At 37.8% G+C, this 13,461-nt stretch overlaps 1 protein-coding gene across 1 annotated transcript in view; it reads left to right on the top strand.

Moving 5' to 3' along the window:
• Nucleotides 1-13,461, top strand: part of pth2ra (parathyroid hormone 2 receptor a) — a 100,410-nt gene that overhangs the window by 32,473 nt on the left and 54,476 nt on the right. Inside the window, exons 3-6 of the mRNA XM_053496755.1 lie at nt 351-461; nt 1,985-2,100; nt 2,201-2,298; nt 4,970-5,156. Of these exons, the coding sequence (XP_053352730.1) occupies nt 351-461; nt 1,985-2,100; nt 2,201-2,298; nt 4,970-5,156 (512 nt within the window). The remainder of the gene's footprint in view (nt 1-350; nt 462-1,984; nt 2,101-2,200; nt 2,299-4,969; nt 5,157-13,461) is intronic.

Consider the following 13,461-nt stretch of genomic DNA (forward strand, 5'->3'; position numbering starts at 1 on the left):
ACTGTAAATCCTTTTTTGACTGATCTTGAGCAAGTGCTGTATTTAAATATTTTAGCGATACTTTTCAGTAGGTGAAAAACATAATCATTGGAATAAAAAACTTAAAATATTTACCTTTTTACAGTGCACTTGTAGTGTGTAAACAACATACTGTCCTATTTCACAGAACCTATCAGAGATGTTATTGCATACCCGTAGTCCATGAATGCTGGGGTAACTGCAATGGCATTCAAAAAGTGAAAATGTTTACTGTGTTTTGTAGTCAAACTTTTTGTGCATGCTAGATGTGAAAATTTCATGATTTAACAACAATCTTTGTTTTTTTCTCTTGTTCTTTGAAAAAAAAAAAGTGGATGTGTGCCCTCCAGAATGGGATGGTTTGATCTGTTGGCCACAAGGTTCCCCTGGATTTCTGATTAAAGTTCCCTGCCCTGGATACATCTATGATTTCAACCATGCAGGTATGTTATTTAAATTTATAGCATTTTGTCAGGTACAATTCTCCACAGTATAGTGACTAACAGATGTGCATTGTAGTCCTCATGCAAAAAATCCTAATGCTAGTATAAATTGGTCAGGACAAAAGAAGATGATCAGACTAAAATGGCATAAGAAAATAGTTATTGACTACAAGTACAGTATGTACAACAATAAAAATACAGTTTAAAATGACATTACTTCTTTTTGGGTCTTTTGTATTACAGTATGTACATACTGTACACTGATCTTCCATGGCATTAAAACTACCTACTGTATCTAATATTACATAGGTCCCCTGTGTGGTGCCAAGACAGTTCTAAGTGTGTCCCCCATGGATTAGACTTGATTGTCCTTTACATTGTTCAGGCAGTTAATTGGATTGAGATCTAGGGACTTCACGTTCCTTGAACTATTGTGTTTGTTAAAGCATTCCTAAATAATGGCAGTGTGACAGGGTGCATTATCCTGCTGAAAGAGGTTGCTACCGTTAGGGAATATTGTTACATAGGTGGTACGTGCTAAAGTAACCCACATAAAAGCCAGGGCCCAAGGTTTCACAACAGAGCACTGCCCAGAGGGACCACTTTCACAGGCATGCTTTCTTCCTATAACACATCCTGGTTTCATATTCACAAAATGTGAAAGAAAGGCTAACGCATCAGACTTGGCCAGGTTGTTCCATGGTGCAGGTTAATAACCACATGCCCATTACAGCTGCTTTTTGTTGTGGACAGGTGTCAGGTACAAGCTGCGATGCATTGAGTGTTCTTAAACCCTTCGATCATAGCCAGCATTAATATGTTCAACAATTTGTCCTAGAGTAGTTTCTCTTTGACATCAAACACATCGGGGAGCCTTGGGCACACATGGCATTGTCACGCTGTTGTCCTTTCTTGGACAATTTTTGTAGACTTCAAGCACTGCATACCTGAAACACCCACAAAACCTGCTGTTTTGCGTCATCACAATTACAATTTTGCCAAAGTTGCTCAGATCGTTATGCTTTTTCCTTGCTTTTTTAAAACATAGTGAAAAGATTGCTTAAGATAAATTTGGTAACGATCGTCATTTGATAATGATAATTTTGGTTTAGTGTGCCACCTAGTGGTAAAAGGTCACACCTCCAACCAGTATAAATAGCAAGGGGGAAACCACAGAGGCATGTTTCTCATCGGGCAATGCACATGCTATTATAGACACTATTGTCCATGTAGAGACTATAATTTTTTTTACTCTTTATCTTGAAGACAGAACCTGAATTAAGCCCCTGTTATGGGTCATCTTTCTAAAAGAGATATTACAGCACACATTTAACACATCTAACTTAAGACTGTGTACTTGCTGTGTGATATACAGTATCCTAACCCATTGTGAGGTGCCATTGTAAGGAGATAATCAGTGGTATGTACATCACTTCTCGGTGGTTTTAATGTTATGGCTAATTGAAGAACAAAAACATCGTATCGGACTTAAAGTAACAGTTAATGTGTATTTACTTTTACAGGTTATGCTTACAGGAGGTGTGAATTCAACAGTTCCTGGGAGTTTGGTGAAGGCTCGAATAAGACCTGGGCTAATTACACTGAGTGTATAAAATCTCCTGCACCCAACAGAGAGCGAGTAAGCTACGCCCCAATAATGTTCTGCTTTTATTGTCCATTTATGCAGGTATTGCCACTTTACATGAGTTATAATTTGCACGCTAAATGTGTACCTACAGCAAGTATTTTTTGAGAGGCTTCACATCATGTACACTGTGGGGTATGCAGTGTCATTTGGGTCTCTTCTGGTGGCCATCCTCATCATTGGATATTTTAGGTCAGTTTGTGCATGTATATTTTATTTTTGCTTCTGTATTATGAATAGATATTGAAGACAAAACGCTGCAAAACATGATACCTCTTAGCAAGCAGAAACATGTTGAATATAGGTAAATGTACCCAATATTCCTTCTTATTATGTTTTAAGCTTTTTAACCATGTTTCATAATGCGTTGTCTTATTACAAGCTTTATTCTATTGCCAGATAGTTGTGATTATCTTAATGATTTGTGTTTAGATGAAAGCAAACTTATCTGCCAATAAGACAAGAACATTTCAAGCCTGAAATTAGTAAAAGTATTTTAAAAGGATCATCATATATTTGTTATATATAATCTCATAAGTAAAATAGACAATGTTTTCTTTATGAAGTGAATTATATGTTCATCACTGAAACTTTATCTAATCCAACATTCTTATTGTAAAATTAAAGAATTTAATAAAAGCCTGAGTAATACCTTATGATAAGGGTTGTGGTAGTGGTATTCAGCATCTCCATAAATCTTGAAGTGTAAAGTGCTCTAAAATCTCTTGGTAGATGGTATTGCTTACTTTGTACACCAGTAGATTCATTACCTGTTACATGTGAAGAATGTAAAACATATGGCAGTTTCACTTTTTAAATAAAATTATAAAAATATAATTTTTTTAAAATGTACTTAATTGTTTAAGGGAACATAAAGCTGTACCGTTGCTATAACGAGATCTTAGCAGACATTTGAGCAGTGGGGGCACAATCTTCCTGTAACCAGCAGTCTGAAGTTTCAAAAAAAATTTTAGTTGTAAAAATATCCTCTTGGTCAATGAAAGAGGCTCTAAGCATTCGAGGCCCTGCTGAACAGGCGCAGCACTTTACTTTGCTGTGTGAAATGAGTCATAGTAAAGTCCATTAGGTTGGGTAGCACTCAAAAGATCTTTCTGAAGATCTTATCTTATCCGAAGATAGTTATTCCAAGCTCTTTTAGGCAGATTGAAAATGCTGTATGAAAAATGAGGCTCAAATCAGCTTTGAATTTTCCCTCTCTTAGAGAATTGTAAAAAAAAAAAAATGGAAAAAAACCTGCTCAATATTCTCAGCCACAATTTTTAAATATTTAAGCAGTTTCTTTGTATCTAACATTTTAACTTTCAAATGTGCTACAAAAATAAATAAATAAAACAGAAAGAAGCTTTATCGTGGTAACTGTATAGTTTTATGAGCCTTGCTGACCCCCATATCTGTGTGTATCTCCAGGTGGACAAAGTGCTATTTTACATACTAGTAGTGAAGATATTTCAGACCTTGTCGATTATTAGATAACGGTGTTCCTGAGGAGAGACAAAGGGCATAATAGGAAGAATGGCAAGGTTGTTGCAGTGATTCACTTGACACCGGGTACACAGGGGAGCACACATCTATTTGGTTTCCTTGGTGACTAGCATACTTTATTGGAAAACTATTATATATATATTTCTTTGACAGAAGACATGTATCTATGACTTTTAAACCTGTCCACATTCAGTGTACATAATAAACTAAATAGATGAAAATAATTTAATCCATTAGCTTAAAGAAGCAGTTAAGTCCTACAGTAAGAGTACAGTAATTAAGGGTAATTAACAACAGAGACAAAAGAAATTTATTTTGATACAAATGGAATGGAATTAGAACGTAGAATACCATTAGTTCACAACAAAATTTAAATCATATTAACCAAACAGTTTCTTCAGGGGAAGATGATCTAATACAGTGCCTTATTTCAAAAGGAAAGAAAATCGAAATAATCATATGTTTCAGGCACAGTTGTGGTGTTTTGGAAAAAAAAAAGATAATAGAAGGCATTTACATTTCTGTAGCACATTTGATTAAAATGGATGAGCCCTGGTTTACTTACAATCACCTCTAGCCTTGGTTTGAAAAGTCTAGGAAAAAAATATTTGGCAAAGTAGGTTAATCTCACACTGTAGATAGGGGGAAAAGTCTAACCTTTAACTAAAAAAAGTTTTCGGTGAGAGAAAAAAAATCTTCCTTATCACAAATACATCCCATGGTTACATGAGGGAAAATATGTGTAAAAGATGATATATTTAAAAAAAATTCTTTCCCCCCAGTAATTCTAGCGATTGCTTCTGTAGTAGTGTCAGTGCAGTGAAGAGATAAGAATGCATTTCTAGGCTTTTACAGTGTTTAGCAGAAACAGGAACAGAGACTATGCTAAGAGCTGTGATGCCAACTAGAGCTCAGAAATAACGTGAGGAGCATAACAGCACGTGCGGTAAGATAATATGTAAGATAAACTGAAAAGATAGAACTTAAATGCAATGTTAAAAGAGATGTTAACAGGATTGAAGTGCAGCAATCAGGAACAAAAAACAGAAACATGTGGTCCATGGTTAACGTAGTGGTTCATTGGAGCTGTAGTTTAGAGGAAAATGAAAAATCTCCAGGGACCTCACACTGTATATAATTATATATAACTGAATTTAATCAAATATTGGTACAAACCCACCAATCTGTAGCTATATTTTACAGATGATGTTACAGATGTTTATAAATAATTAAATAGCTCACTGTTCAATATTTGTCAAAAACCTACAGCAGTAAAAATTCATTATAAAGTAGTAATATACTGTATGCATTGTTTCTTTTTATAAATATGAATATTTCACTTTTCTAACCACATTTATAGGCGCTTGCATTGCACGAGGAACTACATCCACATGCACCTGTTTGTGTCCTTCATACTACGTGCAATAAGCATCTTTGTAAAAGACCGGGTGGTGCACACCAGTGCTGGCCTTCAGGAGTTTGATGATGTGCTCATGAATAACCTCACAAACGCAGTGGATGTGTCACCAGTGAACACCTCTCAGTATGTGAGTAATGTTAAACCTGTGGAAATGATACAACTTAAGAGCTATCACATCCTTTTTTTTGCTTATACAAACCTGACACACATCATGATAGTTTGAAAAATGGTATACCCCATGTGGTTTCCATTTAAGCAGGTTGAAATAAATACCAAGACAAGCACAGTGCTTTTCAGGATGAATTGGATTGGGGGCTTATCAATGAAATTTCATTTTTGATTCTGTTGCTTAATTCATACCGTTATGTTGTTGCTTTACTGCACATTATTTCAGTTTTACAAAACATCTTGCCCAGTTTCATGGTTGAGGCTGCACACAGCAGACCACATTTCAGTTAATGGATTATTAGATCCATATCTGTCTATATCTATCTAGACTGGACTAGAAAGACTTCAATTTACATGTGCAGCTTCTAAGCTTTTCAGAATAAAAATCAGCTGATTATTCAAAATAAATCAGCTGAATAAATGTACAAAATAGTACATTAGTGTATGATATTACATCACATTATCCATAATCAAAAGCCTGTCTCATATTAGATAAAATATTCCACATCAGAATAATCAGGCGGCTAAGGCTCTAGGTTGTTTGATAATCGTAGGATCTGGGTTTGAGCCTCGCCGCTGGTGGGTTGCCACACCCCATACTACGCCTGCATAAAATAGGAGGATTGCGTCAAGAAGGGTCAAAATCTGTGCCAAGTTGTGTGTGGATCGGATGCAATGCAAACACCTGATGGGAGCAGCCAAAAGGTAACTACAGTTATTGTAGTTAAAAAAAAAAAATAATAAATTATACATTGGCTTTGACATGTTTTATATTTTGTCTCAAGATATTGTTCTTTTACATTTTTGTAGATATATTTGTATAATTGTTATCATCTATAACTTGACTTAAAGTTAAAAAAAAAACATTCAACACACCAATCCAACCAACCAACCAACTACCCAACCTAACTAACATAACAAACAAAACAGGAAAAAAGTCAATAAAATTCTCATTTAAATTACAACCTGTGGTGCAAATTAAGGGTTCTAAAATCTAAAAAAAAAAAGCTTATTTAAAACTGATTAACCTGAATCAGACAGGCTTAAATTGCATACTGCTATTAATGTAAATAATCTCACCAGAAAATTTCACCCCATAACACTAGAGGTCATCATTACCAGAAATCTAGGCTACTTTTATGTCAGCCGAAATCCCACCTAATACACATTGCTTTCTTATGACGGTCTCTCCACATTTATGTTTATTTACGCACTGTTCTCCTGCATGCTTGCGCGAAGTATAATCTACGACAGATAGTCACTTTTGGTAACTTATTTTAACTTCCATTTTCACCTTTGGACAGATAACACTGGACGTAGCTGAGACCATAAAGATGGGGAAAGGACTTTAAGCTTAGCTAAGGCTAAACCCGCAATGACCTAGCATTTTTTTTTTTTTTTTGCTAATGTACGATCCCTTCCGAACAAACTGGATGAGCTCAGGATCTGTAATATCAAGTTTTTCTTAGAAACTTGGCCCAGCATCAGCATCCTAAACACTGTGCTGGAGCTCGAGGGGTGCACCATAGAGAAGCAGCATGAACAGGTAAAAACAGAGGCGCTGGCTTTTGCATTTATGTAAACAAAACATGGTCTCTGTCACTGTTTATTCTCAATGCTCTGCTGATCTTGAATACCTGATTATTAAGTGCAGGCCATTTGATCTACCATGTGAGTTCACATGTGTTGTTGTGATATAGATTTATGTCCTCCTGGATGCGGAGGCTGGCACAGGCATGAAAGAACTCAGTGCTGCTATTAACAGTCTTCTGATAGCACATCCTGACAGAACATTGACTGGGCATTCATGGCCACTATGGACACATTCTGCACACTTGCACTACATATCTATATTTTAATTTCTAAACCAGTGCTCAAGACACTTCATAAAAACACTTTAATAAGTCACTTTTAATGCATATTTGCACACCCCCAGTCATTTAAAATGTTTAACAAATTAAAAAAATGTTCTTCTATATTTCTGTATTTTGCTATATTATGTCCTTATTTGTACAGTATATTTTACTAGTTACATTTATTTTCTATCGAAAAATTTTAATTTTGAATTTGAGCTTTTATCGTCACTTGGGATTTTAATCACTGCAGCTTAAAATCTGTTGTGCCAAAATTCCAACAAAATGTGTCCTGCTTCACTAGGGGACACAAAACACTGGATCATGTTTACACAACTGTGGCTGACCATCTTTCATAGTTTCTGCTGCCCAAGTACTCTCCAATCATCAAACATGTGAAACTAACAATCAGGACTGTTAAAGTCTGGCTGGATGGGGCTGGTTCCTCTCTCCAGCAACAGTTCTCACACACACACTACAGTGAATTTGCTGCTCAGGCAACCACTGACTCAGTCACCAATGTCAATATCTACTGGTCCATATTATCAGGTGTGTGGATTGGGTGACCACACAAAAAAAAATTGTAGCATTCCCCAATTAGAAGCCCTGGATGAACCAGGAGGTCTGCGTTCTGCTTAAAGCATGCAATACAGCCGTCAGGTCTAGAGACCGGGAGACCTACAATGTTGCCAGAGCAAATCTAAGGACGTGAATCTGTAGAGCCAAGCATAAACACAAACGGTGGCTTGAGGAACACTTCAACTCTGCTGACCCCTAACACAGGCCATCGCTGAATTGAAACCATCCTGAGGAACACCTTAAACCACGTCTGCTGTCCTAAACTGCTTTAAGTTTGCAACCATTGTGTCAGTGCCAAAAGCATTCCACTGTCGCTAGATTCTGCTCTCGCTCACCTAGACAACGCCGACACTTATGCCAGGATGTTGTTTCTAGATTTTAGATCAGCTTTTAATACAGTTAGCTCTTCCAAGCTAGCCCTGAAGCTGAAACAGCTTGGCATTAGCACACCACTCTGCAACTGGACTCTAGACTTCCTCACCAACAGCATTATCAAATTAGCAGATGACACCACGGTGGTGGGCCTGATTAGAGGTAAGGACGAGACGGCTTATTGGGAAGAAATCAAGAATCTGAAATCATGGTGTGAAGACAACAATCTGGAACTAAACACCAAGAAGACATTAGAGATTATTTTGGATTTCTGACGAGCTGGCAATCACCTCATGCTCCCAATCACATCCACAGAGCTGCTGTCAAGCATGTAAACAGCTTTAAGTTCCTCAGAGTCCATATCTCTGAGGACTGCACATAGTACCTGAACAGGAAGGGACAGCATCGTCTTACTTCCTGAGAAGACTTAAAAGTCCCATCTGTGTTCCAGGATACTGGAGAACTTTAACTGCTGTTCCATTGAGAACATTCTTACAAACTGCATCTCAGGACCGTAAAGCTCTTCAGAGAGTGGTGAAAACCGCCCAATGAATTATTGGCACCCACCCTGGAAGACATTTACAAAAACCCTGTCTGCAAAGGGCTAGAGGTATATAGATTTCTCTCATCCCAATAATGGACTGTTCACTTTTCTACCATCAAGCTGACGCTACAGGATCTGCCTCAGAGCCCCCATAAACTGTGTTCCTGCACTAAACAGCTGATCATGGACTGTTAGCTAACACATAACTGCATTACCATTTTTTTTTTATATTGCACAAAAATATTATATTGCTTCATTATTTTTTTTATCAATATGCATCTTTGCACCATCAATAAATTTGCTCATCATTGCACTACTGAATATTCCACCCGTATTTATTCTGTATATACTGTAAAATTCAGAACTCATGTACATAGCATCTACCATCCTGGTGTCAACAGCACCCAAAAAAATACAAGCCAACACCAGATGGTTAAGCAGGAATGTTGGCTAAAACAGTGCTAGGGACAAGTGAGTAAGATCGAGGGGGAGGCTAAGGATGATGGACGCCCCAGACTGACTCGTCCATAGAGGACTTCTATATTATTTCACGATTGAAAAGAGGGAAGAGGGCGAGAAGAAAAAAAAAAGTTGACGTCAATATGCACCTGGCTCACTCTCACGCTCTTTGGGTCCACCTTGGAGTGAAGAACACAAGGAAGAAGATAAATAATAGCTTCCATATGCCGGGACTTGACCCGACAGCCCAGTGGAGATGTTCAACCAAACACTTAAGAGGATGCTATGCCAAGTGATTAAAGAAGGTGCTTTTAACTGGGACCAGCTATTCCCCCACATCCTCTTTGTGATCTGAGAGACTCTCCAGGCCTCTACTGGTTTCACCCCCTTTAAGCTACTGAGTGCAAGGCGAGGTCTTTAAATAACTCAGAATGGCTGGGCTGACAGCAAACCCAAAAAAGTGCCACCTAAATCTGGCCAAAGCCGATGGCTGCTCAAGCTACAAGAGTAATAAAGTTGAAGCAGTGCGCACTTTCCAACCACCGACAAAAATAAAAAAATAAAATAAAAGTAGTTACGTGCTTTTTTTGGGGCTAACAGGATATTACTGTCGTTTTTGTGCCTGGCTTCTCCTACAGTATGTGGCAGCAGAGCTCTCCAATCTGCTCCAGAAGGGACAGCCAGAGAACGTACAGTGGACCAATTACAGGAAATTGGAAAAGTAGAACAGAAATACACTGCTATTGAGCAACAGGCCCTTGCCATCAAGTGGGCAATAGATGAATTACAATATTTAAAACTTTGTGTCACTTTACTTTAATTACTGATCACGCTCCTGTGCGGTGGATTGCAAGGACTAAGAATACAAACCCTTGCATAATCTCACTACAGGATTATTCATTCTTGATCTGAAACACAACGTGCGAACACTAAAAGTATCTCAAGGCACCACGCTCTGTTTTCATCACTAAGCTCAAAGCTGGGGGGTGGAGTGGGGGGGGGGGGGGTGCTGTGACCGTGGGCCAAGAGCCAGTGCCGCTTACTATTTTCCACCCTAGCACTTAAACAAACAAAGGAAAACCCAGCATACAGTACGTTCAGCACCATGGTCAGCACCACCTTACGCACACTAGGGGCAGAGCACCATACCACAAAAAGAGACGAGCCAACAGCAGACAGTGAGTAGAACATACTGGATGAAAAACTTATGGTCATTTTTTTTCTGCACTCTCTATTACACAGCCAAAGTGGCTGAGAAGGGGACTGCGCCTCAGCCTTGCTGCCTCCTCCTGCCCAGCCTGTCGACTGCCCAGGACCGGCAGCTGCTATACATTGAGGCCTACCTTCTTAACTGCTCTTTAATGCGTGATTTTTTTTTTAACCACTGCAATTTTTCCAGTGTGTTTTGTAAATAAAAGAGCCCTCATTTCCCTAACTTAGTGTTCCCTGTATCTGTGTTCTGGTCTGCCTTGCTAAACGCTTTACACATGTACAGAAGATGCTTTCTTGGCTGCTATTGCCTTTTCACTATTATCCAACAACAGTTTTCTTTTGGGTTTATGTCACAAGGTGACAAAGGCCATGGCTCCAAAAGTTCATGGTCACATAGGCAGTTTTAACTAGCTTTTTAGATAATTACCACAGTTCTTTAGCCAAATAGGGCAGAAGTAATTAGTGAAATCACCTGTATTGTGTACAAATAGAACTGGGTAAATCAAATAGGCTGTTATTTAAAAACTTCCTTTTTATGCATCTACAAATTCCAATCCTAGAATTTCTCCAGTTGAATGCACTTATATTCTTAGTGTTCATAAGTATGCTATTGGCTTCTTTTTCGTTTATAGCTTCTAGGTTCTGATAATTTTGTAATGTTTCCCAACTGCAATTACTTGTCTATCCATTTTAATGACTGTTATTTCTCTACTTGGCTTTGACCCTTGTGCTGCCACCAAGAATGATGGTGTCCTAAATTTATTCTAAAAATTAATATATATATATTTATCTGCTTGGTATTTCCAAAATGTGTGATTGTATGTACATTTGTGCCCTGTAACAGGTTGCCAACTTATCCAGGCTAGTCTCTGCTTTGTGCCATAAATTCCTTGGGATAGGCCCTAGGTTCCCACACCCCATCATCCCTCCTTCATCCACCCACACCAACACAGGACAAACAGTATGGTAAAGGAATGAATGAATGAATAAATATTAGCACTAAAATCCTGCAAAACTCAGCTGCAAAAACACTAAGAAATGCACAAACACAAAACCTGGTGTTTTTTCCCCCACTCATTATTCTGGTGACTGAATAAATTACTTTTTTGTACAGTAATTTACCAGAAGAGAAACTATAACAAGGATGTGACCATGCGAAGGCTAGATGCAAACAAATGGCCATGATAGAAATTGCAAACAAGCGATTTTTTTTTAAAAACAATTTCCTCCTCAGCTATAAGTTTCTCTTGCAGTCATTTCTAATGGTATGCATTTCAGACGCCCCAGTTTCATTAGCATGGAGCTCATGAACAGCTCAAACCAGAATAGAGGTACTATTGACTAATATTAATCTGCAGACAGGGTTCAGGTTAAAAGGTTTTGGACTGAGTCATGGAATAAGCGTTGCCTTGGCAAAGATCGATGTCTGGAGATTATGGATAAAAAAGCTAAGGTTTTCTAAAAAAAATTTGGACTCCTACAGAATAACTTAAAATGACATGAAAAATTAAATGTGCCAAATACCCCTCAAGGCTGAAATTTGATTACTGTGAGCTATACATTCATTTTGCAGTGATTTATAAGTTAGCCAGAGCCACAGGGCATCATGTGACAAGATAAGATTCACCCCATGTATGTCTTTATTGGCATTTTGAGCAGTAAGGGTTCTAGTTCTTCTTCTTCTTACTTTTAAATAACCACCTACAAATTAGCCTGGAGCTGCTATTCAGTATAGGGTTGCCATTTTAGAGGGATTTGATTATATAGTGTGGCCCACGCTGAGACTTTAACCATGTCCTCAACAGCCAACAGAATTGTACAGTTTGTATTGCCAGACCCACAGCTTGGCTTTCTCTTTATCAGTCACACAGGACTAAAGCCAGATTCTGAAGGTGGATGAGCTTTGGGGACCAGTTGTTTTCAGCTATTACTAAGGCTTAATGTCAGCACAATATTATGTTCATGCAGTTCAAAGCTGCAGCTGCAGGACTGAAACAGTATTCTGCTTTAGTGTGCCAGGAGTCATAGCATCAGTTTTTACCCCTTATGTTGGACAGAATTTTAACGCTGCATTTTAAACTTGTAAGGTGAAGTGAATAAAGTGAATATTTTGTTTAAAATATATTAGGATGCACAGTATTGGAAAAGCAAAAGACTTAATAGATATTTCAAATTATTGTTTTTGTTATATTTCTATTTTTTTATTTGAAAAACCTGTATCCCTATGACACGAACAGGGAATGGGAATAACTGCATGACTACTGTGAAGCAAAGTGCAGGCTATGTTATTTTAGGAGTTAAGGAAATATGATTACTATATGCTGCTCTGATTGAATTGTTGATGGACTGATAAAATTGGCCTATATTCAGGAGCAAAAGGTTATGAGGTCCATGTTCACATACAGAGCCCTGGCTGTTCTCCCAAATGAGCTTATTAACCCTCGAGCTGTTTCCTGGAGTGATGTAATATCGGAAAGATGCTAACCTCTGTGATCCTTTTTTTTCTTTCTGAGTGGCCATGGGTTAAATCGTGTACTTAAATAAAACAGGATGTCCAAAGTCTTCATATATAGGGGAAATAAACACCTATTATCAAAATGTAACATTACTTACATACTTTTTCTTTGTTAACACAAACAGTAATCTTTTCCAATAATAATTCATTTGTGTTAACATGCTATTATGTGCATAATTGGACTTTAAGAGCTTACCAGTCCAGCCATGAGAATAATTTCCGTGCACTTCTTTTTTGAAAAAAACATACCTAAGGTCTTCCCAGAAAAAAAAGACAAAAGAAAAAAACAAAAACCTCTACATGTAACCTGGCAGCCAAGAGGAGTGGACTAGAATTGCATGCATAAACAATGATGACTTCACTGTAGTAGTCAGTGGGGCACTAGATGCTTTTAAGTGGGCATGTGTACTGTGTGGCTGTCACATTCAAAACGACTGAGTGAGAAAAGCAATGAACCGGCATCAAATTTTATGTTAAGCTTTAACATTCCAAAAATGTTAAAGCTTAATGCAAAAATGCAAAAATTATTTGTATAATTCAGAAGGATTTCAGGCACAGTACATTAAGTGCAGCATGAATAAATGTGTTGCAGAAACGCTTTAAAGATGGCCCGAGAATCTATTGAAATGTTCTGAAAGGCCTGCAACAAGCAAACATCTGGTAACGTTGAACGTGTACAAGCTCCAATCAACAAAGATCACTTTGTGATGACTGACAGTGCGAGAACTAG

Source organism: Clarias gariepinus, chromosome 5 (genome assembly GCF_024256425.1).
Source record: "Clarias gariepinus isolate MV-2021 ecotype Netherlands chromosome 5, CGAR_prim_01v2, whole genome shotgun sequence".
NCBI lineage: Eukaryota > Metazoa > Chordata > Actinopteri > Siluriformes > Clariidae > Clarias > Clarias gariepinus.